General features: G+C 45.4%; 1 protein-coding gene across 14 annotated transcripts in view; it reads left to right on the top strand.

The window, feature by feature from the left end:
• Positions 1-26,999, top strand: part of syne2b (spectrin repeat containing, nuclear envelope 2b) — a 142,854-nt gene that overhangs the window by 50,434 nt on the left and 65,421 nt on the right. For 12 of the 14 annotated variants that reach the window (XR_005037720.1, XM_036954795.1, XM_036954792.1 and 9 more), the window contains 23 exons: positions 923-1,270; positions 1,476-1,612; positions 1,948-2,077; positions 2,617-2,790; positions 2,884-5,895; positions 9,080-9,277; positions 9,535-9,690; positions 9,934-10,175; positions 10,357-12,433; positions 12,545-12,879; positions 13,044-13,188; positions 13,283-13,483; positions 13,725-13,984; positions 16,216-16,375; positions 18,149-18,304; positions 18,438-18,578; positions 18,752-18,928; positions 19,198-19,335; positions 19,521-19,706; positions 22,798-22,911; positions 23,126-23,278; positions 23,377-23,523; positions 23,689-23,793. Coding sequence is in view for 13 of the 14 variants with exons in the window: in XM_036954795.1 (XP_036810690.1) it covers positions 923-1,270; positions 1,476-1,612; positions 1,948-2,077; positions 2,617-2,790; positions 2,884-5,895; positions 9,080-9,277; positions 9,535-9,690; positions 9,934-10,175; positions 10,357-12,433; positions 12,545-12,879; positions 13,044-13,188; positions 13,283-13,483; positions 13,725-13,984; positions 16,216-16,375; positions 18,149-18,304; positions 18,438-18,578; positions 18,752-18,928; positions 19,198-19,335; positions 19,521-19,706; positions 22,798-22,911; positions 23,126-23,278; positions 23,377-23,523; positions 23,689-23,793 (8,892 nt within the window). In the remaining variant the exon portion in view is untranslated. The remainder of the gene's footprint in view (positions 1-922; positions 1,271-1,475; positions 1,613-1,947; positions 2,078-2,616; positions 2,791-2,883; positions 5,896-9,079; positions 9,278-9,534; positions 9,691-9,933; positions 10,176-10,356; positions 12,434-12,544; positions 12,880-13,043; positions 13,189-13,282; positions 13,484-13,724; positions 13,985-16,215; positions 16,376-18,148; positions 18,305-18,437; positions 18,579-18,751; positions 18,929-19,197; positions 19,336-19,520; positions 19,707-22,797; positions 22,912-23,125; positions 23,279-23,376; positions 23,524-23,688; positions 23,794-26,999) is intronic. The other 2 variants (XM_036954791.1, XM_036954787.1) reach the window with 2 other exon arrangements.

Below are 26,999 nucleotides of genomic sequence, written 5' to 3'. Positions count from 1 at the left end.
TGGGCCAGACTACACTCAATCATATGACCTATTGAAGAGATGAGTCTTCAGTAAAGACTTAAAGGTTGAGACCGAGTCTGCGTCTCACATGGGTAGGCAGACCATTCCATAAAAATGGAGCTCTATAGGAGAAAGCCCTGCCTCCAGCTGTTTGCTTAGAAATTCTAGGGACAATTAGGAGGCCTGCGTCTTGTGACCGTAGCGTATGTGTAGGTATGTACGGCAGGACCAAATCGGAAAGATAGGTAGGAGCAAGCCCATGTAATACTTTGTAGGTTAGCAGTAAAACCTTGAAATCAGCCCTTGCCTTGACAGGAAGCCAGTGTAGAGAGGCTAGCACTGGAGTAATATGATCACATTTTTTGGTTCTAGTCTAGATTCTAGCAGCCATGTTTAGCACTAACTGAAGTTTATTTAGTGCTTTATCCAGGTAGCCGGAAAGTAGAGCATTGCAGTAGTCTAACCTAGAAGTAACAAAAGCATGGATACATTTTTCTGCATCATTTTTGGACAGAAAGTTTCTGATTTTTGCAATGTTACGTAGAGGAAAAAAAAGCTTTGAAAGTCCTTGAAACAGTCTCGATATGTTCGTCAAAAGAGAGATCAGGTTCCAGAGTAACGCCGAGGATGAATATAATTATAATGAAGAAAAAATACATCTGTTTAACTTGTGTAAACTAAAGGAGTGTGTTTTGAATAATTTTTGTTGTATTAATGCTATTTAATCTCTCCTCAGACTAATATTATTCCTGTGGGTACCTTTGCCACTGTTCCACCCCTGTCATGGTGTATTTATTTGTGCATCGCAAAATATGTCATACTATTGTTTTACTGTATGTGTTTCAGGACAGCTTGTTAAGACCATATTGTCCATATTGCTAGTCTGAGGGTTGTAAATACTGTATGTGCCCTTCCCCCCCAGGCCCTGCTCCAGACTGTCGACAGGGAGGAGAGGGAGATGAGGGAGCTGGACGCAATCCGAGACACCCTGCTGAGCCACTGCACCCCTGCCGGTCGTGACACCCTGACCCTGGAGGTCAGCCACCTCCACGACCTCCTCACTTCTTCTGAGAGGGAGATGACGGAAAGGCTGGCAGGCTGCGAGGCCCAGCTGAAGGAGCTGGATGCGAAGATGGCCAAGAAGGCCCAGGGCCTGAGGGAGAGGGCCAAAGCCCTGCAGTGGGAGCTCCGTTCTCTGGACCAGGCCCTGAGCTACAGCGAGCCACACCCCAACATAGCCCAGCTCCAGCAGCACTGGCACAGCCTCAAGGTACCTCCGCTGCTCCAAATGACTCTGCTCTGTTTGGCACTGTACTAGTTCCCATATTACGGTATTTATTTTTAAACAACTCAAAATAATCAATGTACACAGTCTGTGGGACAATTGCAACAAAGCAAATACAAATCAATTATAGTTCTATATTGCTCCGAGACTCTAACCTGAGTTTTACACTTGTGATTTCTGCACCCTTTAGAACTGCGAGAGGTCATTGGAGGGGTTAGGGCTTAAAGTTCATGACCTGCGTCAGGCTGCCAGATCTGCATCCACAGAGGAGGACCTTCCCGCTGAAGTCATCTCCATAATGGAGTTACTGAGCCAGCAGCACGACAGGTACTAGACTTGGCATCCCAAACATTCAGCTCATTATCAAACTGTGCAGTGCACAGAACCTCTTCCTGTTGCTCTCCAAGTTTAAACTCAGCTGGCTCTCTTCCATTTCAATTTCAGTTTTAATTGTTATTACTCCTTTATATCATAGATAACGGAACATGCTGATCTTTCTTTGTAGTTTGAGGGGTAGCAAGTTGCAAAGATAGAGACATGGAATTCTTATATACATGAGTAGCTGGGATGTTTAGTATAGTAGCTATTAACTAATCTAAGAGATTGTATCAGCTTGTACATATGAATATCCTGTCTCTCACTCTCTCTCTGTGTGTGTGTAGTCTGAAGACCAGGTTGGGTGAGAGGCAGAGCTGCTGCACTGAGAACACAGCTCGCTGCCTCACAGCCTCTGTTCAGCTTCTGCAGCAGTGGAACCACTCCTCACCCACACGGACAGCCCCCTCCATCCAGGTTATAGCACAGGCCTCTCAATCAAACAGAATGAATGTTGATATGATGAAGTTTAACGTCTTCAATATATCCAAATCGATATGTAATTCGGTTTGTGTCAGCTTTTGTACTTTCATTGCACAATCTAGTTGTATGAGCATCACATACAATACAATTGAAAGTTTCCCAGTAATGTTGGCTACCTGGGTATGGGAGCAAATTATTGGAACTGTAGAGGGAACACAATATTCCTGTATGCCTTGCTGAAGTAATTGCCAGGGTGCATAAGTGTGTAGATGTTTTGAATTTGGTCATTATTTCCAATTATTACAGGAACATTATCAAGGACTTTGTTTAGTGCCTATGGGTACATCCTGTAATACGAGTGACGTAGGTCCACTCACTGTGGTCCATTTGCTAGATTGTTGAAACAACATGAATCAGAGCTAGTGAGGTCAGGGATATAGACTATTCCAAGAACTCAGAGTTGTTGAGAAAACATGGAAACACTCATCACTCACTGATGGTAGAACATGTGACAGTGGTTCTTCCTGCTTCAGGCTGCATTAGAGGAGGGTGTGCAGTTCCAAAAGGCCCTGAAGGAGGTGCTGTCTCACAGACAGTTCCTGGTGGACTGCCTGAAGCCTGACCAAGCAGACAGACTGGAGAAAGACACCACTGCAACACTCAGGGATGCAGACACACACAGCACCTTTCTCACCAAGACTCTGAAAGTGAGAACTTTACTGATCCCCAACCAGTCCATTGTTAAACTGTGTAATGCAACAACATTTTATATTCATATTTTCTCTCCTTTTCCCTCCCAGGATGTAGCTGAGAAGAGTAAACAGAAAATAGATGTGACTCAGCTCGTTGCTGTCACCTCAGTCCAGACAGAAGACAAACCAGCCGCACCACCTAGGAGGACAGCCAAGACGAAGCAGACAGAGAAAATCATACCACAGCCACTCCCCCCTGTCACAGAGAAAATCATACCACAGCCACTCCCCCCTGTCACAGAGAAAATCATACCACAGCCACTCCCCCCTGTCACAGAGAAAAACATACCACAGCCACTCCCCCCTGTCACAGAGAAAAACATACCACAGCCACTCCCCCCTGTCACAGAGAAAAACATACCACAGCCACTCCCCCCTGTCACAGAGAAAATCATACCACAGCCACTCCCCCCTGTCACAGAGAAAAACATACCACAGCCACTCCCCCCTGTCACAGAGAAAATCATACCAGTCAAACAAGAGACTTCAGCTGTCACTGCCATGGTGCATACTGAAGCCCCAAGTTCAGGGTCTGTCATGACACAAGAACTGGCAAAGGAGAATAAAACTGCTGTCACACAGGTGCCAAAAGCTGCAGTAGAGCCTAAACAGAGCACGATAGTGACCACTCGATCGGTTGAAACCGACATAACTTCCACCACCATCCAAATACAAGATACCAAGAGTCGATCGTCTGAGACCCTGATGACAGAGAGAACTGCAGTCAAGGAGCATGGTGATACTCATGTTACAAGAGTAGAGACTACAACTGTGAAGACGGTTAGTCAGGCAACTGACCAGATAGACCAGGGCCTTGATCAGGAGACATCTTTGACAGATGCCCTACGCTCACAGCATGCTTATATTGACTCTGAAAAACAACGTAGTCATGACGACACACAAGTAAAACAATCTCAGGTAAAACAAGCTCACGTCCCTGACACAAAAAGCCAAGTGTGTTATGATGTCGACACACCGCAGCCACTAGAAAATAAATTGTCCTCTGTCATTCTGGACACTGACACTGTGTATGTGCAGACACCAGAGATGTGGCCACTGATGAGCAGTGACACTGCACTTATCATATCCTCCGGAGCAGTAGTGCTTGATACTGACAAAATGGACTCGGACACTCAGTCCACCAGTCACAGTCCACAGCAGACAGAATCACAGGACTCCACGGTAAGGCCCAGTGAACACCCTGAGAATAGGCTTCCCCAGTCCCAGCCGGACAGAGCTGTGGAGAACAAGGTCAAGTATGACACTGAGGAGTTATGGAAGGACAGCAAGACTGAGACTGAACAACCAGACCTTATACTGGACTTGCCTGATGTGGCTCAGCCCACTGCTGTTGCCTCTTTCCAGACTGTAGTCAAAGCACCACCCCCGTCCACACCACCTCGTAACAAGAGAAAAGCCAAGAGCCAGCAGGCCCAGCCCTCTAACACACAGCCTGCTGTGGAGAACAGGGTCAAGTATAACACTGAGGAGTTATGGAAGGACAGCAAGACTGAGACTGAACAACGATACATTGTACTGGACCTGCCCACAGTGAGCAATGTGGCTGTACCTCCTGCTGTCACCTCAACCCAGACAGATGACAAAGCAAAGGCACCATCCACACCACCTCGTAACAAGAGAAAAGCCAAGAGCCAGCAGGCCCAGCCCTCTGACACACAGCCCGACACAGCTGTGGAGGACAGTGTCAAGTATAACACTGAGGAATTATGGAAGGACAGTGAGACTGAACAACGATACATTGTACTGGACCTGCCCACAGTGAGTGATGTCCAGAAAGAGCCTGTTGCTAATGCTGTCACTTCAATCCAGACAGAAGACAAAGCTAAAGCACCATCCACATCGCCTCGTACCAAGGAGACAGCCAAGAGCCAGCAAGCCCAGCCCTCTAACACACAGCCTGCTGTGGAGAACAAAGACAAGTATAACACTGAGGAGTTATGGAAGGACAGCAAGGATAACACTGAACAACGATACATTGTACTGGACCTGCCCACAGTGAGCGATGTGGCTGTACCTCCTGCTGTCACCTCAACCCAGACAGAGGACAAAGCAAAGGCACCATCCACACCACCTCGCACTAAGAAGACAGCCAAGAGCCAGCAGGCTACAACCCAGGCCCTTCTACCCCAGGCCTCTAACATACAGCCCAACACAGCTGTGGAGAACAGGGTCAAGTATAACACTGAGGAATTATGGAAGGACAGCAAAACTGAGACTGAACAACGGTACATTGTACCGGATCTGCCCACAGTGAGTAATGTCCAGAAAGAGCCTGTTGGGAACGAGGACAAACCAAAAGCACCAACTCCACCAGCACCTTCCGCATCACCCCTGACCTCTGAGATAAGTAAACAGAAGGCTGATGTGGCTGTACCCCTTGCTGTCACCTCTATCCAGACACAAGTCGAACCAAAAGCACCAGTACCATCCACACTGCCCCGGACCAAGAAGACAGCCAAGAGCCAACAGTCTCCCACCCAGGACAGTCAGCAAGCTAAGCCACTGTCACACACCCCTGTCAAAGAGAAAACCATACCAGTCAAACAAGAAGCTTCAGCTGTGACTAAACCGGAGAGCAAGGTAATTGGTTCTGATCAACCCAATCAAACAAAGACACACGTCACTAAGACAGTGCAGTCAGAGAAAGCAGAGACAGTGTGGACTGAAATTGACATATCTCAGGCAGAGGTTAGCAAAGCATGCCTACCACAGACTCAACCAGAACCCTCCAAAGCAACGAGTGACAGAGCTATTGAGGTTGAGGACAAAGGGACCTGGGAAGAGCATGCTAAAGAGTGGAGAAGTGAACATGACCAATGTGAGGTGCAAGAAAGTCTGACCGAACCAAAGGTGAAGTTGGAGGCTACTGCCCAAACAGACAGAAAACAGTCAGCTAAAATCGAAAGTGAGAGTCAGTCAGTGAGTGAAAAACAGCCAAAGAGAGATGCTGCCCAACCAATCAAACAACATGGAGCTACAGCTGCAACTGAGAGCACCAGAAAAGAAGACAGGGAGAGCAGCACTAAAGGCCAGCCAGAGGTAAGTGTGGCCAAATTAGACAAACAACAGACAGATGAAGAGGAGCGAAAGAGGAAGGAGCTCAAGGAGGGACCAGGGCCCAGATTCATAAAACCTTCTGACATTTTTTCCTTAACTATAAAATTAAGCAAAGTTGCTATTCCTCAAAGGTTCTTGAACATTTTCTTGCGCTATTTCCTATGTTTCTCCTTAAGCCAAAAGTTAAGAAGAAATTAGATTCTTGAAAATAATGTTATTGGAAATGTTGTTAATTCCAAAATGGCTCAACCCTTACACTCAGGCCAGTGAGAGAAAAAGCTCAGGAAAGCAATTGAACATATTTAATTTACTCACAAACTTCATCTGAAAGTTTCAGTATTGATTATTTTAAACCCAAAAACATGTTTTAGAACAGTCATCTCAGTAAGAAATATGCTAACATGATTGCCACTGCTAGCTAGATAGCTAGCTAAAACGGTTGCCTAGCAACAAACATCTTAAGAAGATTTGTAAGAAGATATTTGAGAAGTTTGTAAGAAAATCATTCAACCTTAATATATTGTTGAGGAATTGCATTTACAAACTATCTTTCTTAAGAAGCTTCTTAAGTTTTTGTATAAGAAGTGTTTTGGGAATCTGCGCCCTGGTCGTGTTGCTATGGCAACAGAGAGCACAGAGAGGGCAAAGCCGGATGGCAGTGACTTGCCACAGGTGAGTCCATTGCTCGCTCACTCACTCAAAGCTGTAAAATACCCCCATGTTTGTTTTGAGAACGTGTGGGGTTCTATCTCCAGGCTCTGTAATATGAGCTGTATAAGTGAGACAGGCATGATTCTAGTCTGATTTATCTCTGGGGTTCTGTGGCACATTGTTCTAAAGGACAGAACATTTTGAATGCCCCTGTACCTCAGAGCAGCTTGGAGGGTTAGAGGTCTTACCTAGAGAGACAAAGAGAGGACAGAGTGAAATAAATAGTTGGAAAGATGAGAGTGAATACAGTGAGTGAAGTTGCTTCAGGGAAGTAATGTTATTGCCAAAATTGTATTAAAACCACCACGTTTGCATGGCTCTAGGTGGAAAAAAACACATGTTATTTTGTGTGTGTTGTAGCTTGGGTCTACAAAGAATGCTTAGTCTTTTGTTAATGACATTGATAGCTGTTGATAACTTTTGATAATGTTGATAATGTTAATATTTACTCCCTTGTAATGTTCTCACTCATAATGCAGCAAAGGACAACTACCCAAGGTACTTTTAGATGTTTTTTTAAAGAATACAATGTAGTCTGAACAAAGAACAAAGGGCCTGTGCCCTCTTGACCATAGACTGTATATACAGTGGGGCAAAAAAGTATTTAGTCAGCCACCAATTGTGCAAGTTCTCCCACTTAAAAAGATGAGAGAGGCCTGAAATTTTCATCATAGGTACACTTCAACTATGACAGACAAAATGAGAAAAATAATCCAGAAAATCACATTGTTTATGAATTTATTTGCAAATTATGGTGGAAAATAAGTATTTGGTCACCTACAAACAAGCAAGATTTCTGGCTCTCACAGACCTGTAACTTCTTCTTTAAGAGGCTCCTCTGTCCTCCACTCGTTACCTGTATTAATGTCACCTGTTTGAACTTGTTATCAGTATAAAAGACACCTGTCCACAACCTCAAACAGTCACACTCCAAACTCCACTATGGCCAAGACCAAAGAGCTGTCAAAGGACATCAGAAACAAAATTGTAGACCTGCACCAGGCTGGGAAGACTGAATCTGCAACAGGTAAGCAGCTTGGTTTGAAGAAATCAACTGTGGGAGCAATTATTAGGAAATGGAAGACATACAAGACCACTGATAATCTCCCTCGATCTGGGGCTCCACGCAAGATCTCACCAATGATGGTCAAAATGATCACAATAACGGTGAGCAAAAATCCCAGAACCACACGGGGGGACCTAGTGAATGACCTGCAGAGAGCTGGGACCAAAGTAACAAAGCCTACAATCAGTAACACACTACGCCGCCAGGGACTCAAATCCTGCAGTGCCAGACGTGTCCCTCTGCTTAAGCCAGAACATGTCCAGGCCCGTCTGAAGTTTGCTAGAGAGCATTTGGATGATCCAGAAGAAGATTGGGAGAATGTCATATGGTCAGATGAAACCAAAATATAACTTTTTGGTAAAAACTCAACTCGTCGTGTTTGGAGGACAAAGAATCCTGAGTTGCATCCAAAGAACACCATACCTACTGTGAAGCATGGGGTGGAAACATCATGCTTTGGGGCTGTTTTTCTGCAAAGGGACCAGGACGACTGATCCGTGTAAAGGAAAGAATAAATGGGGCCATGTATCGTGAGATTTTGAGTTAAAACCTCCTTCCATCAGCAAGGGCATTGAAGATGAAACGTGGCTGGGTCTTTCAGCATGACAATGATCCCAAACACACCGCCCGGGCGGGGTCAAGGTCCTGGAGTGGCCTAGCCAGTCTCCAGATCTCAACCCCATAGAAAATCTTTGGAGGGAGTTGAAAGTCCGTGTTGCCCAGCAACAGCCCCAAAACATCACTTCTCTAGAGAAGATCTGCATGGAGGAATGGGCCAAAATACCAGCAACAGTGTGTGAAAACCTTGTGAAGACTTACAGAAAACGTTTGACCTCTGACATTGCCAACAAAGGGTATATCACAAAGTATTGAGATAAACTTTTGTTATTGACCAAATACTTATTTTCCACCATAATTTGCAAATAAATTCATAAAAAATCCTACAATGTGATTTTCTGGATTTATTTCTTCTCATTTTGTCTGTCATAGTTGAAGTGTACCTATGATGAAAATTACAGGCCTCTCTCATCTTTTTAAGTGGGAGAACTTGAACACTTGGTGGCTGACTAAATACTTTTTTGCCCCACTGTATATATATATAAGGAAGGTCTTTACCTGTGTTTGCACGGAACACACGGCTCCTGGACAGGAATGTGAGCTGCCCGCCTCTCTCATGATGTCACTCTCTATAATGTCATAGGCAGAAAGACTAAACACTGATCCTGCCCACTCTAGTGTTCACTTCACTGCAGTGAGTGTTGTTGTGGGGAGTATTATTTTTCCGCTTCCAACCGTGGTTTTTGACACCACAGGTTTGACGTAGGCTTTGGTGAATGCCTGGAAGCCCGCTATTCATTCACAGGTTAATTGTTATTTTGGTTTTCATAGCAGCAACAGGTGTGCAGCACAGAGAAGCCAGAAGCTCCTGTTGAGGCAGCAGTCCCTGTTGTAAAGAAGGAGACTCTAACCCCAGACCCTTTTGTGAAAAAAGAGACCCCAGCTGTACCAGAAGGACCCACCATGCAGGACATCTTCACTGACATCCAGCGCCTGTCACAAACTGGACCAAAGAGCATTCTCATTGAGGTACGCTCAAAGGTTACTGTGCAGAGTTGCACATGCACATTTTTCAGTTTGTGATAGTAATGCTTTGTATTAGTGTTTGAAATGTGTCTGATATTTGAACGTTTGTGCGAGCAGTTCAGAAAAAATTGCCCTGGCAAGGAAAAAACGTATTACAATAGCTTGAATTATTAGTATCTCAATCTTTGTCGAAGTGCACCACACTGTTCATGCACCACACTGTTCACATGGTCATACTGTCTCTTTGTGTGTACCCACAGATTAAACCTTGGGAGGACCCCATGAGGATTCTGAACACGTCTCTGGCTGACCTGCAGGCTCGTCTGAGCAGGCTGGTGGTCAGGGTACTGGGCTGCAGAAACCGCCCTGCAGACCTCAGCCCCGCAGCCATGGCTTTGCAGGTGGAGGAGGCCGAGGTGAGAGCCAGGCCAAAATAAACCGCAACCCAATGGCAACACACAACACACCAGAAAACCACAACAGCAATGCACAACAGAAACCCACACCATAATCCACAGTACAGTTCACAATAGTAACCCATTTAAATGTCAACATAGAGGTTGATATTTAAGTTATAAGCTTTTCAAGTCTGTCCTATTGAGCCAGTTGATCATTATTCCTAGAGTGAACATGCTGTGTTTTGTATGTTGTGGTTCCAGGAATGCAGACAGGCTGCTCAGACCCAGGTGTCTGTGTTCTCCCAGCCCAGAGAGGCTCAGACTGCAGACCGGGAGGCCTTTGAGCATGTGGAGAGCCAGTGGGGCACAGCAGTGTGGGATGCCTCGGAAGCTGTCCACTGTAAGGAGGCCCAGCTGCAGCTGGTCACTGAGACGGACAGGCAGACACAGACAGTCAAGGCCACTCTGGAGAAACTGTCTGGAGAGCTGGAGGCCCTCACAACGTGAGTGTTGTCACTGCAGTCTCTGATGAATAGATTTACTTTAGTTTTTATCAGTAAGAATATTAGGCATTTTCTAATTTCACAATACAATTTGATGGTCATACTGCCTAGTGAATAGTGGAGAATATGTCTATAATGCTCAGTTTTTTTAAATAATGCCCCTCTACCATGCTGTGTGCAGATCCCCTGTGGAGAGCAGCTCAGCAGAAGCTGAGGAGCTACGTTCCTTTCTGCGGGGTATGGAGGAGGACAGGACCGTCATGGGGGAGCTGACCCTCACTCTCACCAAGCTGTCCCCCCACCTGAACCAGGCAAAGCGAGCTGCTGCACAGATCCAGCAGATAGGCCTGCAGGAAGAGTGGAGGTCACTGGAGAGAGCTTCAGAGAAGACCCTGTACTGTGTCAATGGCTATGCCAGGGAAACCAGCAGCCTTCTCGCAGAGATCTCCTCTCTTCAGGAGCAACTGGAGGTCATAGGAAAGGCTACAGGCTCACCCCATTCTACTACAATCCAGTGGGACAGCAAGAGGGCCCAGGAGCTGATGATGGTGAATGCTGAGCTGACTGCAGCTCAGCAGAAATACCTCTACCTGCAGCAGGGCTCAGAGGCTCTGGCCCACAGCTCCCTATATGAGAAGGAGACGAGGCAGATAGAACAGGGGCTCCAACAGGTCAAGGAGCAGCTGGATCGTGTTGGAGAGCAGGTGTCCTCTCAGACCCCCAGCAGTGACAACCCTATCATGAATAAGATCCACAAGGTAATGATGGATGCCTTTGCCTGGGCCAAGCAGATGGAGAGCGACATCGAGGGCCGGAGGAGGAAGGTGGCCCTGCTCCCTGAGGGGGTGCATCGGCAGATCAAAGACCTGAAGAAGCTGCAGTGGGAGATGGCGGCCAAGCAGGCCCAGCTGGAGGCCCTGGTGGAGGAGGTGGAGGAGCTGCTCCCAGAGCTGGACCAGGCTGATGAGGTCCCCATGGTGCACTCCTCCCTGGTCAGCCTGGAGAGTCTGTCCAGGTCCACCACAGAGAAGCTAGCCAAGGCTGTGAAGGAGATGGAGTCAGGCTTGCAGACTAGAGAGAATATGTCAGAGCAGATAGCAGACCTGGACTCCTGGGTGGTGGGTCACCTCCATAGAGAAGCCTCCAGGAGGGGAGAGGGGGAGGGCCAGAGTGCTAAAGACCTGGATCGCCGAGTCAGACAGATTCAGGAGACCCTGGTAGAGGCGGAGAAACAGGCTGCTGTGTCCGAGGCTCTTCTCATGAGGAGCAGAGACATTGCCTCTGAGCTCAGCATCACAGAGAACTGCCTCCTCAATGAGAAACTCACAAACCTCCAGGAGGACATCAAGAGCATCATCAGCTATGAGAAAGCTAACCAGCAGGAGCTGGAGGAACTCCTTCAGACTCAAGATGCATCTAGGCAGAAGGTGACCACGGTGGAGAAGAGCCTGAGACAGATGCTGGTGGACCTAAACAGACACAGGTTCCCGGTCACCAGGCAGACTCTAAGCACCATTGAGCCGTTTAAACACATGATCATGGAGCACAAGTGCCAGGTGGACAAGCTGCAGCCCTTCATCCCTGAGGAGAAGAAACAAGAGCTGCTGTGTGTCATTTCCCAGTTGCACTGCAACATGAGCACGCTGAGTATGAAGGCCAAAGAACACGAGAGGTACCTCACCTTCAGGCAGTGTGTGGAGGAACTGCGGGAAAATGTGGAGGAGCAGGTCCTCCAGACCAAGGAGGAGAACAGGGGGGAGGAGGAGAGGTACACGACTGGTCAGGTCATCCTCACTCAGCTCCCTCTGATAAAGAGACTGTGTGAGGAGGCTGCCGATGAGCTGCAGAGCATCTCCCAGGACCTCTATCCCTCACAGCTGTCTGCAGAGCGTGGGCGGCTTAAGCAGAACCTGGAGAGCTTCCAAACCTGGGAGATGACTGTGATCAACAACATCCAGATCCTGGAGTGGGGCCTGCTGAAGGAGGTGCACCTCCAGTCAGAGCAGAGAGCTGTGCTGGCCTTCCTAAGGGACATCCAGCGGGAGCTGCAGCAACCATGCCAAGTGGAGCCCACAGAGGAAGCCGTCGACAAGGAGCACTGGAGGATTGTGACCCTGCGGATGACCGTGGAGTGCAGACTGAGGGTGTTGAAGATTCTAGAGCGCAAGAAAGGAACTAGGCAGCAGGATGGATCCCCGGAGTATAGTGAACTGATGGACCTGAAGAATGCAATCCTGAATGAATGTGACTTACGAATGGCAAGTTGTTTTGTTTTTGGTTGATTGTGTTTCAAAACCATATTAAATGCATGTTCTACTAATTTAAAAGGTAATTGACTATTCATGTAACAAATTGTGATGATTTTTCAGGAGAGCGTTTCCCAGGCACGGAATTCTTTGAGAGACTACACTGGAGCTGTGAGTGGTGCTGTCAGGTTCCTCCAGGAGGCTGAGGCCCTGCTCCATCCCTCATTAGCCCCAGTCGGAGGTTGCCTTGAGAGGCTGAGGGACATCCAGCAGGCCCTGGCCTCCATGGAGGAGCAGCTCCATTCCCATATAAGCCAGATCCAGACCCTGGCCTTCCAGCATGACTACCTTTGCCCCCAGATGGTGGAGCGTCTACAGAGGGAGGTGCTGAGCCAGCTCCTGGTGCGGATGTCCACCCTCCAGGCCCAGGCCCAGCTCAAACTGGAGGCCCTGCAGAGGTAGAAACTGTCTCTTAAGAGTCAAAGGACCTTAGATACAGTCATGATAGTGAAATGATTGTAAAACTCAACTGCCAAGTCAAGCCAACAATCTAATGCTTAATGCCATTTGTAGTAGTCTTATTGATGTGACGCCTGATTGATATGTGGCTTGTGTTTGGTAGGTGTGCTGAGTATCACAGAAGGTATAGGAAGTGCCATGAGGAGATCTGCCAGTGTGTAAAGAGCGCAGAGACCCATCTCTCCTACTGTCACTCTCACAAAGTCAGCTCTCTCACAGACTGCACCGACCAGCAAGCTAAGCTAAAGGTATGGGGAAAGAATGCTAAACACATTTTTCGTAGTGTTAACTCTTTTTTTTAAATATCTATTTTTTACCCACCACTTTCTCTCTCCTTTACAGGCTCTGTCTGAGGAGGTGGACTCTGTAACTGGGCTTCTAAAGTGTTTGGGGGAGTGGTGCCCGGAGCAGGGTTGCCGTTGCAGCAGGGAGGGGGCGGTGAGCGCGCTCTGGAGGCAGGTGGCAAGACTGCAGCGTTGCACCCGCAATCTGAAGACTCACTCAAATCAGAGGGCAGACGAATGGAGTGATATTACAAAGAGCGTGAGTTACATGATAGATACTGGACACCTCTTCCTCAATCTTAAAAATAGCTTTGAAATTAAGTTGAAATTAAATTGTTTTCAACCCTGCGATATAAAATCTACCAAACTCTTTCAGCCAATGATTGACACAATATAGAGAGAGACCCCCCTCTTCCCTACACACCCAGCACAGAAAGTCAGGTTGGAAGCAGCCATTTTACCGACTGACCCATTAACTCCAATTCTTGTTATCCTTCCAGGTGGAGCGAGCGTCCATCATGCTGGAGCAAGTGGAGGCTGAGCTGCCAAATGACTCCAGGGAGAAGGTGTGTGGGGAAGAGCTGCAGGTGCTGCTGTTGTACTGGGACCAGTACCAGGACAGGCTAGACTGTGAGCACCGAGCTCTCTCAGCTCTCGAGCTCCGCATCGCCAGACTGCTGGGCGTCCCCGCCCACCTGGAGCAGGCCCCGCCCAACCCGCTGTGTCAACAGTTGCAGGTCATGCAGGACCGCTATGGCAGGTGAGAGGTCAACCACCATACAACAGACAGGACAGGAAACACATTGTTTGGTATTGTTGTTTCAGGAGCTGAGTGTGTGGTGCCGCAAATATTACACTTAATTCCCACTTCTCAAAGACACAAATCCCCATATGCCAGCATATGCCCATATGGCATGAATTAACAACTATAGGCTTTAAGACAAGTGTTAAAAGCCAAGCGTGTTGCATTGATGGTCATACCAATCAGTGTTTCTGTGGTAGTGCAGGACATAGGTACTCAAACTCCCAGCGGCTCCACACATTCACACTTGGATGAGCATTCTGGGAAAAGTGGGTCGGGAAAGGGTTGCTGTGCCTCTCCACTCAGGACAACAAGCGCAGAAAGATGCACACTCATACCTACTCAGTCATCCACAGCATACACACACATGCCTACTGTGTAGATAGACAATCACAGATGCAGAGGTTGTGAAATACTTAAATACCTGAATTGAGATGATGCTCTGCATCCTGATTTTGGTGTCAGCTTTAGTTCCCAAAGGAAACTCTTTTCCTTATGAAGTCAAGGTAAGAGAGTAGAGTTTTTTAAATCTCTTTTTTAAATGGACTATGTGTTATATTGGTTATGTACCATGCTAGCTGTTTTTGATTCACAGTGATATACAGAGCTTTTCAGATCACTTGACTTTTTCGAAAATTTGTTACGTTACAGCCATATTCTAAAGTTGATTAAATTGTTTTTTTCCCTCATCAATCTACACACAATACCCCATAATGACAAAAACAGTTTTTTATAAATGTTTGCTAATTCATAAATAATAAGAAAAATTAAATATGACATTTACATTTACTCAGTACTTTGTTGAAGCACCTTTGGTAGTGATTACAGCACTTCTACTTGGGGAGTTTCTCCCATTCTTCTCTGCAGATCCTCTCAAGCTCTGTCAGGTTGGATGGGGAGCGTTGCTGCACAGCTATTTTCTGGTCTCTCCAGAGATGTTTGATCTGGTTCAAGATCAGGATCTGCCTGGGCCACTCAAGGACGTTCAGAGACTTGTCCCGAAGCCACTCCTGTGTCATCTTGGCTGTGTGCTTAGGGTCGTTGTCCTGTTGGAAGGTGAACGTTCGCCCAAGCCTGAGGTCCTGAGCACTCTGGGGCAGGTTTTCATCAAGGATCTCTCTGTACTTTGCTCCATTCATCTTTGCCTCGATCCTGACTAGACTCTCAATCCCTGCCGCTGAAAAATATCCCCACAGCATGATGCTGCCACCACCATGCTTCACCGTAGGGATGGTGCCCGGTTTCCTCCAGACGTGATGCTTGGCATTCAGGCCAAATATTTTAATCTTGGTTTCATCTTTTCAGAGAATCTTGTTTTAGATACCTTTTGGGAAACTCCAAGCAGGCTGTCATTTGCCTTTTACTGAGGAGTGGCTTCCGTCTGGCCACTCTACCGTAAAGGCCTGATTGGTGGAGTACTGCAGGGATGGTTGTCCTTCTGGAAGGTTCTCCCATCTCCACAGAGGAACTCTGTCAGAGTGATCTCTGTCAGAGTGACCATTGGGTTCTTGGTCACCTTCCTGACCAAGGCCCTTCTCCCCCGATTGCTCAGTTTGGCCGGGCGGCCAGCTCTAGGAAGAGTCTTGGTGGTTCCAAACTTCTTCCATTTAAGAATGATGGAGGCCACTGTGTTCTTGGGGACCTTCAATGCTGCAGACATCTCTTGGTACCCTTCCCCAGATCTGTGCCTCGACACAATCCTGTCTCGGAGCTCTAAGGACAATTCCTTCAACCTCATGGCTTGGCTTTTGCTCTGACATGCACTGTCAACTGTGGGACCTTATAGTGTGTGCCTTTCCAAGTCATGTCCAATCAATTGAATTTACCACAGGTGGACTCCAATCAAGTTGTAGAAACATCTCAAGGATGATCAATGGAAACAGGATGCACCTGAGCTCAATTTCGAGTCTCCTAGCAAAGGGTTTGAATACTTATGTAAATAAGGTATTTCAGTTTTTTATTTTTAATACATTTTCAAAAATGTCTATAAACCTGTTTTCGCTTTGTCATTATGGGGTACTGTGTGTAGACTGCTGAGGATTTTTTTAAATCAATTTAAGAATAAGGCAGTACCATAACAAAATGTCGAGGAAGTCAAGGGGTCTGAATACTTTCCGAAGGCACTGTAACTAAGACTTTAGCCAGCTGTTTGGTGCACTATAGACCTGCCTGTCTGTTTGTGTCTACAGTCTGAAGGAGAAGAGCATGCTGGGACGGTGTGTGGTGCGGACAGAGGTGGAGGAGAGGGACAAGGTGAGGGAGGAGCTGAGTGGGGTGAAGGCGTGGCTGGTGACTGCAGAAGACCTCCTGTCACAGCTGGAGCAGTGTCCCAACACACATAAGCTACATGTGGGTAACCCTCTGTCTCACAACACCTTAACATCACACAGTGTGGACAACACAATGTACCTATACACGCAGAGTGTAGTAATTTAGTAAATATTCTCAGCAGCATGCAGGAGTTAAGAGTGCCAGATTGAAAGGTTCCACAGTTGAAGCATGGCATTTGGGGTCTTTGCTTTTATCATCCTCCTATGGAAGCATATGGTAGACTACAATTAGTAGAATTAATGACAAAATACTGTTTACTTGTCATTTTCAGTAATTTACTGTATTTTATGGAATTGTCCATATATTTTTTCATATTTAGTGTGTTGCTTATTGAGGTGGTTTTGGTTGTTTGTGTTCTTGACAAATTATAGCATAGCCTACTGTGAATGCTAATATATTTCATAGGGATAAGTGCATAGTTGAGATTTGAACAACCCCCTCCCCTCTGTACAGTGATGCATGCGTAACGGGCTTCTAATGAGTAGGTATTTCCCATCTCTGTACCCACAACACAATGCTGTGTCTGTGCTCTGCAAACAAACATGATCAACTCAGAGGAAACATTTACAAAGACAATATCTCTTCCAAATTGCACAGTTCACATTTTGATCTAATTTGAAATTCATAGAATTAATGATTTGTACTATATATTTCCCGATTCTATCATTCCCCCATGAACTGTATGTGGCGGTTGGTTTTGAGTTTCACTGCTGAAAGGTTGTTGTAATGAAGGTCTTCAGTGAGACTGTTAGCTCAGTGAAAGAGTTCCCAACAAAGTGCCACATTTGAATATAACCGTTGGCTGGGCCCTCATCCCTTTAGCTAGCTTAGTTTTATCAACCTTCCCCGGAGCTTTGTCTTGGTACTCAGTGGATGAGAGGGGACCAGTGTTAGTGTTGTCTAAAGACCTGAGTCTTGTCCAACATTTTCTCTATGTCTCCCCACCCCCCTCTACTCAGAGAGGGTCTATGAAAGGGCTCTAAAGCCCCCCCATACCTGCCTCTTTTTGTTCCACCTTGTAAGTGGATCCTCTTGGTGCATCTGTCCCAGTCTCAGACCAGCACTGATGTCACCTCCCTGACACACACACACATACACACATGCAGCTTCCTATGTGGCGTTGCCCTGGTCCCTGTCTCAGAGCCAGGTTGTGCTGTATTTCATCTGCATCACTGGTCGTGTTTTTCCTATCTTCCTATGTTTAGTCTGTGGACTAGGACTGTGAATAGCCTCTCATTAGCTGTGTGCTGCTAGGTGGGAGGTGAAGAGGGTTCATGCTGAGTAGCTTCAGGAATGAAAGACTTAATAAGGAAGCCTTTCTGAGCTAGTTAAACCAGCCCAGGAGAGAGAGGTGCGACATACTCGGCTGTACATTCTGTCTGGTAAGAGCTGGACCCTATGGAGGATGTGAATGAATCTATGAATGTGTATTAGCGTGTTTGTGACCTTGGAGACATAATGATGGCAGAGAGAGGGTATAGGCTGTAGAACAGTGGAGGCTGTTGAGGGGAGGACGGCTCATAATAATGGCTGGAACGCAGCGAATGGAATGGCATCAAACATATGGAAAGCCATGTGTTTGGTGTATTTGATTCTATTCCACCTATTCTACACCAGCCGTTACCACGAGCCGGTTCCTCCCCAATTAAGGTGCCACCAACCTCCTGTGCGGTAGAATGAGGAACGCTGAACTTTGTTTTTTCTCCTCTCTCTTTCAATCTCTTGCTTTCTCTCTCTCTTATTCTCTCTTCATCTTTCTCTCTCTTTCCCTCCCTCTCTGTCTCTCCTCAGGAGGTTCACACCCAGCTGTGTACCCAGAAGGCAGTGCTACAGCGTATCATGGAGGGTCTGAGGATGAAGTACTCGGACATGTACACCCTGGTTCCCGTGGAGATAGAGGGGCCGCTACAGGACGTGACACACTCACTGCAGGAAGTAGAGGAGAAGGTACAGTAGCTGAAACCTTTACCTGTGCTTGTAGCATTGTAATGTGGTCTATTTGTAGATATTTTCTATGAATGTCAAGAACAAGCTACATTTATTTCCACTACTTGTGTCTGACTGTCTTACTGCCCCCCAGGTAGGGGATGTAATGGAGAAGAGCGGTCCCCTGCACAGACTGGGAGCCAAGGTGTCTGAGATCAAGGCTGGTCTGGGATCAGTGCAGGACAAACTGCAGCAGAGAAGCCCCTCTCTGTCGGAGGCAGAAAGCACACAGAAGGTGAGTGCTAAGATAGCAGATATGAGAACTGATCTAGGATCAGAGTTTATCAGGCTGATGTACATAGCAGAAAGAGACTGTGTTATCACATTTGTGTGTGTGTGTGTGTGTGTGTGTGTGTGTGTGTGTGTGTGTGTGTGTGTGTGTGTGTGTGTGTGTGTGTGTGTGTGTAGCGTGTGTGGGACGAGCTGGACATGTGGCACTCCCGTGTGGCAGCGTTGGAGGTGGAGGTGCAGGATCTGGAACAGGCTGAGGAGGCCCAGGTCCTCACAGAGAGCCTGACGGAGGCCCAGCTGCTCCACTCACACATGGCCAAGCAGGCAGAGCAGAGGACCGCCTTCCTCAGCAAGGTGAGGAACTACAATTCCCTAAACCCCCCTGGTTACTCTAACACATGTTCAGTTAACCCCTTGGGTAGTGTTAGCCCCTGTGTTTGTGGACTAGGACTGTGAATAGTCCTAGTCCAGTGTGTGATAGATAGATAAATCATATTTTTTTGATGACATCAGGGTTGACTTTTATTTGTGGATGATGATATCATAGCATGTCTGATGTTATGATTTTTCTATATGATTTTATAGCTGATTTAATACTGACTATGTGTTTGTGTTGGTTGCAGATCAGCACATGGTTACAGGAGCATGATGAGATGATCAACAGCTCCAACAGTTGGCTAACTGAGGCTCAGTCCTGGCTCACTGCTCCCTGTACCTACACTACAGCCAAAGATTTGGCCAGCTACGTCCACGCACTACAGGTCAGTACAGCGCAACTCTTACCCAAAACTTTCACTACACTCACCCAAGTCAAATGTACTACAATGAAGTGCACAACACAATTTGATTAATCACCGCATAACAAATGTTAAGGTTAGCCCATATTATCAGAATAATCATATGGTCTCCTGTAGATGTTACTGATCTCTATCCTTCTGTGTTGTAGATGGTGCTGGATGACTCTCAGCAGATCCGCATCACTCTGCAGGGCTTTGTGTCCGTGCTGAAGGAGATCTCCCTGGTGTGTGACATCACAGCGCAGCAGGAGCAGCTGGCCGAGGCTGACCGCCATGTGGCCGCTGTGCAGCAGGGCTTTGTGGCTCCACTCTCCCAGCTAGACCATGCCGCCGCCGTGAGTACACCTCTCTTTCTCCACTTCTCCTAATTTCTACTCCTTTCTCTCTCTCTTTCTTTCTCTCTCTCTCTCTATCTCGCTCTCTCTCTCTCTCTCTCGCTCTCTCTCTCTCTCAATTCAATATCAATTCAATTTAAAGGTTTTATTGGCATGGAAAACATGTGTTAACATTGCCAAAGCAAGTGAGGTAGATAATAAACACAAGTGACATAAACAATAAAAATGAACAGTGAACATTACACTCACAAAATTTCAGAAAAGAATAAAGACATTTCAAATGTCATATTATGTGCAAATAGTTAAAGTACAAAAAGGAGCAAAAAGGAGCAATTAACACATTAACATAAATATAGGTTGTATTTACAATGGTGTTTGTTCTTCACTGGTTGCCATTTTCTTGTGGCAACAGGTCACAAATCTTGCTGCTGTGATGGCACACTGTGGTATTTCACCCAATAGATATGGGAGTTTATCAAAATTGGTGCTGTGATGACACACTGTGCTATTTCACCCAATAGATATGGGAGTTTATCAAAATTGGGTTTGTTTTCAAATTCTTTGTGGGTCTGTGTAATCTGAGGGAAATGTGTCTCTAATATGGTCATACATTTGGCATTAGGTTAAAAGTGAAGCTCAGTTTCCACCACATTTTGTGGACAGTGTGCACATAGCCTGTCTTCTCTTGAGAGCCAGGTCTGTCTACGGCGGCCTTTCTCAATAGCAAGGCTATGCTCACTGAGTCTGCACACAGTCAAAGCTTTCCTTAAGTTTGGGTCAGTCACAGTGGTCAGGTATTCTGCCACTGTGTACTCTCTGTTTAGGGCCAAATAACATTCTAGTTTGCTGTTTTTTTGTTAATTCTTTCCAATGTGTCAATTAATGATTTGGTCTAATTGTGTTGCTGTCCTGGGTCTCTGTGAGGACTGTTTGTGTTTGTGAACAGAGCCCCAGGACCAGCTTCCTTAGATAACTCTTCTCCAAGTACGTCTCTCTCTGTAGGTGATGGGTTTGTTATGGAAGGTTTGGGAATCGCTTCCATTTAGGTGGTTGTAGAATTTAACAGCTCTTTTCTGGATTTTGATCATTAGCGGGTATTGGCCTAATTCTGCTTTGCATGCATTATTCTGTGTTTTACGTTGTACACGGAGGATATTTTTGCAGAATTCTGCATTTTGTGAATTCTTGGTTGGTGAGCAGACCCCAGACCTCACAACCATAAATGCCAATGGGTTCTATAACTGATTAAAGTATTTTTAGCCAGATCATAATTGGTATGTTGAATTTTATGTTCCTATTGATGGCATAGAAGGCCCTTCTTGCCTTGTCTCTCAGATCGTTCACAGCTTTGTGGAAGTTGTGGCGCTGATGTTTAGGCCAAGGGATGTATAGTTTTTTGTGTGCTCTAGGGCAACGGTGTCTAGATGGAATTTGTATTTGTGGTCCTGGCAACTGGACCTTTTTTGGAACACTGTTATTTTTCTCTTACTGAGATTTACTGTCAGGGCCCAGGTCTGACAGAATCTGTGCAGAATATCTAGGTACTGCTGTAGGCCCTCCTTGGTTGGGGACAGAACCGCCAGATCATCAGCAAACACTAGACGTTTGACTTCAGATTTAAGTAGGGTGAGGCCGGGTGCTGCAGACTGATCTAGTGCCCTCGCCAATTCGTTGATATATATGTTGAAGAGGTTGGGGCTTAAGCTGCATCCCTGTCTTAACCCACTGCCCTGTGGAAAGAAATGTGTGTGGTTTTTTTGCCAATTATAACCTCATATTTAGCTCTGGCATCTTCTACATGGATTTTAGAATGTTGTATGTTTTTCCCCCAACCCCACTTTCCTTCAATTTGTATAGCAGACTCTCATGCCAAATTGAGTCAAAAGCTTTTTTGAAATCAACAAGGCATGAGAAGACTTTGCCTTTGTTTTAGTTTGTTTATTTGTCAATTAGGGTGTGCAGGATAAATACGTGGTCTGTCGTATGGTAATTTGGTAAAAAATACAATTTGGCATTTGCTCAGTACATTGTTTTTATTGAGGAAATGTACAAGTCTGCTGTTAATGATAATGCACAAGATTTTCCAAAGTGTGCTGTTGACGCATATCCCAAGGTAGTTATTGGGGCCAAATGTGTCTCCACTTTTGTGGATTGGGGTGATCAGTCCTTGGTACCAAATATTGGGAAAGATGCCAGAGCTAAGGCTGATGTTAAATAGTTTAAGTATAGCCAATTGGAATTTGTGGCCTTTATATATTAACATTTCATTGAGGATACCTGTAGTTCATTCAATGTAATTGGAGAATCCAGTGGGTTCTGGTAGTCTTTAATAGTTGATTCTAAGATTTGTATTTGATCATGTATATGTTTTTGCTGTTTGTTCTTTGTTATAGGGCCAAAAAGACTGAACAAGTGGTTTACCCATAAATCTCAGTTTTGGATAGATAACTCTTCATGTTGTTTGTTTAGTGTTTTACAATTTTCCCAGAAGTGGTTAGAGTCTGTGGATTCTTCAATTACATTGATCTGTTTTCTGACGTGCTGTTCCTTCTTTTTCCATAGTGTATTTCTGTATTGTTTTAGTGATTCACCATAGTGAAGGCGTAGGCTCAGGTTTTTTGGGTCTCTAAGTTTTTGGTTGGACAGGTTTCTTAATTTCTTTCTTAGGTTTTTACATTCTTCATCAAACCATTTGTCATTGTTGTTAATCTTCTTTGGTTTTCTGTTTTACATTTTTTTGATTTGATAGGGAAGCTGAGAGGTCAAATATACTGTTTAGGTTTTCTACTGCCAAGTTTACACCTTCACTATTACGTTTTGTCCAGGAAGTTGTCTAAAAGGGATTGAATTTGTTGTTGCCTCATTTTTTGGGGGTAGGTTTCCACACTATTTCCTTCCATCTATAGCATTTCTTAATATTATTCAGTTCCTTTGGCTTTGATGCCTCATGATTGAGTATTTCTCTGTTCAAGTAAACTGTGATTTTGCTGTGATCTGATAGGGGTGTGGGCTGACTGTGAATGCTCTGAGAGACTCTCTCTGTCTCACTTTCTCTCTCTGCATTGCCCAATGTTCTTTTCTGATTGTGTAGGAGGTGGAAGCTATAGAGACGGAGGTGAAGATGATGGAGAAGGACGTCACTGAGATCAGGACGTTGTTATCGTCCCCTGACACTCTTCCCAGCCCCAGAGAGGAGAGCCTGAAGGTGAGCTGGGTGAAAGGAGTATCTGGCACGTTTAGCCCTGGGACAGAGAGTGAGTGCTGATCTAGAATTAGTTTTGCCTTTCAGATCATAATGAATAACAAATGGGAAACCTGATTCTAGATCGTCAATCATACTCTGAGACGCTTTGTGAACACAGGCCCTGGTCTCCCTCCTGTAACCCAGAGTGAGTCACTGTGTGTATATCCTTATACAGGTGTGTGTGGACAGGATCCAGTCTTTGCGGACGACCATAGCAGAGATCCAGAGCTGTAAGCCAGGCCTGTGTCTGCCAGAGAAGGCTGAGGAGACCCTCACTGTCTTTCAGAGAGTGGACCAGCTCCAACAGCAGCTAGAAGAGCTGGAGAAGGTGGCTGGGCAAATAAATGACTCCTCACTACACACAAACACACTTTCTCAAATGTACACTCAGGATGAATGTTTTCCTTTATTTTCCTTTATTTTCAGATGGTTCCAGGGGAGTTCATAGTGAAGAAACAGACACTCACTTTACCGCCAGTGAAGGTCCCTGCACCTAGCCCAACTGTACCCACCTCTTCCACAGAGAATGTTTCTGTGCCCAGCTCAACATTACCAGCCACTGAGGAAGCAGATGTGAGATCATTCCCTACAGCCACACCACTGCATGGGTCACCTCCTCACTATAATGATCCTCAGATTTTAGGCTGGGTTTCTGTATAAGCACTTTGTGATATGTAAAAATTGCTTTATAAATAAATGTGATTGATTGAACCTGACCAAGATATTCTGTTTTTGCAGGAGAATGGAGTGAAACAGGGCCAGATCCAGATAGTCCATGTAGAGGAAGACGCGCTGAAGTCTTCTCCTGAACAGAGACTCAGCTGGGGAACGGAGAAGAGTCGGGTAAAAATCAAGTCACCCATATGTAGACAGTCTGACATGTTGTTAGCATGTGTCTACCTGGTAGTATCGTGTACCTGTCTGACTACACACATCCATAGACTGTGCTGTCTATTATAGTTTAGAAGCCTTTGAAGTCTTACTCCCACTCAGCTGTCTCCCACTCACTCAGCTGTCTCTCCCTCACTCAGCTGTCTCCCCCTCACTCAGCTGTCTCACCCTCACTCAGCTGTCTCCCCCTCACTCAGCTGTCTCCCCCTCACTCAGCTGTCTCTCCCTCACTCAGCTGTCTCCCTCACTCAGCTGTCTCCCACTCACTCAGCTGTCTCCCACTCACTCAGCTGTCTCCCACTCACTCAGCTGTCTCCCACTCACTCAGCTGTCTCACCCTCAATCAGCTGTCTCACCCTCACTCAGCTGTCTCACCCTCACTCAGCTGTCTCACACTCTGCTGTCTCACACTCAGCTGTCTCACACTCATTCATCTGCCACCCGTCTTACCTCTAACCTGTCTCACCTCACTACTTTGTGTCAGCTGTAATCTGATTTATATTCTAAAAATGAGATGTGAGAGTAGATGACTTGTTCTAACATCACAGACACTGGTCAGGGGTAGGCAGGTCATGCTCCGTATGTCATGTGGCTTTTAATGGTACATTTGTAATGACTTAGTGCTTAGTTAGTTTGTAGTGCTTAATAAAGCAGGACATCAGCATTGCATGCTTTTCATAACTCTTTGTTTTTCTACTAGTCTGTCTTTTTACAAGATGACCTCACTATTACATAGGGGGAGGGACATACCATATTCAAAGACAAAACGAACACCTGAGAAATGATGAATCATTTATTATTATATATAATGTATATAACATTAGTAGGGGATAGGGGTTGGGGGGATATATGTTTATAACATAGGGGATATAGGTTTATCAAAAGGAGAAAAGGTCTCAAAATAGGAGACAGACATGAAGCATCAAACAACCCATCATTAAAGGGCCTATTGTCAACATACAGTATAAAGAGTTGAAGTCGGAAGTTTACATACACTTAGGTTGGAGTCAATACAACTTGTTTTTCAACCACTCCACAAATTGCTTGCTAACAAACTATAGTTTTGGCAAGTCGGTTAGGACATCTACTTTGTGCATGACAAGTAATTTTTCCAACAATTGTTTACAGACAGATTATTTCACTGTATCACAATTCCAGTGGGTCAGAAGTTTACATACACAAAGTTGACTGTGCCTTTAAACAGCTTGGAAAATTCCAGAAAATTATGTAATGGCTTTAGAAGCTTCGGATAGGCTAACTGACATAATTTGACTCAATTGGAGGTGTACCTGTGGTTCTATTTCAAGGCCTACCGTCAAACTCAGTGCCTCTTTGACATCATGGAAAAATCTAAAGAAATCAGCCAAGACCTCAGAAAAAAAAAATTGTAGACCTCCACAAGTCTGGTTCATCCTTGGAACCAATTTCCAAACGCCTGAAGGTAGCAAGTTAATCTGTACAAACCATTGTACGCAAGTATAAACACCATGGGACCACGCAGCGGTCATACCGCTCAGGAAGGAGACTCCTAGAGATGAACGTACTTTGGTGCGAAAAGTGCAAATCAATACCAGAACAACAGCAAAATACCTTGTGAAGATGCTGGAGGAAACAGGTACAAAAGTATCTATATACACAGTAAAACGAGTCCTATATCGCCATAACCTGAAAGGCCGCTCAGCAAGGAAGAAGCCACTGCTCCAAAACCGCCATAAAAAAGCCAGACTACGGTTTGCAAATGCACATGGGGACAAAGATCATACTTTTTGGAGAAATGTCCTCTGGTCTGATGAAACAAAAATAGAACTGTTTGGCCATAATGACTATTGTTATGTTTGGAGGAAAAAAGGGGGTCTTGCAAGCCAAAGACCACCATCCCAACCGTGAAGCTCGGGGGTGGCAGCATCATGTTATGGGGGTGCTTTGCTGCAGGAGAGACTGGTGCACTTCACAAAATAGATGGCATCATGTAGGAAAATTGTGGATATATTGAAGCAACATCTCAAGGAAGTTAAAGCTTGGTCGCAAATGGGTCTTCAAAATGGACAATGACCCCAAGCATACTTCCAAAATTGTGGCAAAATGGCTTAAGGACAGCAAAGTAATGGTTGGCGTGGCCATCACAAAGCCCTGACCTCAATCTATAGAACATTTGTGGGCAGAACTGATAAAGCATGTGCAAGCAAGGAGGCCTATAAAACTGACTCAGTTACACCAGCTCTGTCAGGAGGAATGGGCCAAAATTCACCCAACTTATTGTGGGAAGCTTGTGGAAGGATACCCAAAATGTTTGACCCAAGTTAAACAATTTAAAGACAATGCTACCAAATACTAATTGAGTGTATGTAAACTTCTGACCCACTGGGAATGTGATGAAATAAGTAAAAGCTGAAATAAATCATTCTCTCTACTATTATTCTGACATTTCATATTCTTAAAATAAAGTGGTGATCCTGACTGACCTAAGTCAGGGACTTTTTACTGGGATTAAATGTCAGGAATTGTGAAAAAACTGAGTTTAAATGTATTTGGCTAAGGTGTATGTCAACTTCCTTCTTCAACTGTATCTATATATTGCCATGCATTCAGTTTACTGACATTAGCTAAATATTATAAAAGTGGGTGAACCTATAACCTGTGAAAGCAGTGGGACATCAATTTAAAGTGATCTGAGATATAGTCATATAACAAAAAGATACAGTAAACTCCAAAAAGTAATAGAGATGAGGATATCCTAGATTCCAGGGAAGTTACTTAATATTCAGAGAGGGTGGATAGGAGTTTCTGAATAGATTGTGTATAAGAGCGAGACATAGAGACCCCCCCTGCCTATGACACATGAGCCCCGTCCAGCCCACCACACATGACCCCTGACCTGCAATAAGGCGACCAATGTGAGTACAGTGAGTAAGTCTCAAAGACAGTGTCCATACCTACAGTTTCTAGTATGGGTTTACGGTTCTGTAAAACTCAGTAGCCAACGATTCATGACATTGTTCCATGTGCCTAATGCAACACACAACACTGAAGCATGACTAACCCAATTATATTTAAATGTATACCAAATAAGAGCATTGCTCTTTCTAATTCTCAATCTATCTTTGTCATACCCTCTTTTAGAGTGTGCTTCTATTCCGGGACGTGCATTTGTTCCCATC

The sequence above is a fragment of the Oncorhynchus mykiss genome, chromosome 19 (assembly GCF_013265735.2).
Source record: "Oncorhynchus mykiss isolate Arlee chromosome 19, USDA_OmykA_1.1, whole genome shotgun sequence".
Taxonomy (NCBI): Eukaryota; Metazoa; Chordata; class Actinopteri; order Salmoniformes; family Salmonidae; genus Oncorhynchus; species Oncorhynchus mykiss.
This window is presented reverse-complemented; position numbering and strand designations above follow the sequence as displayed.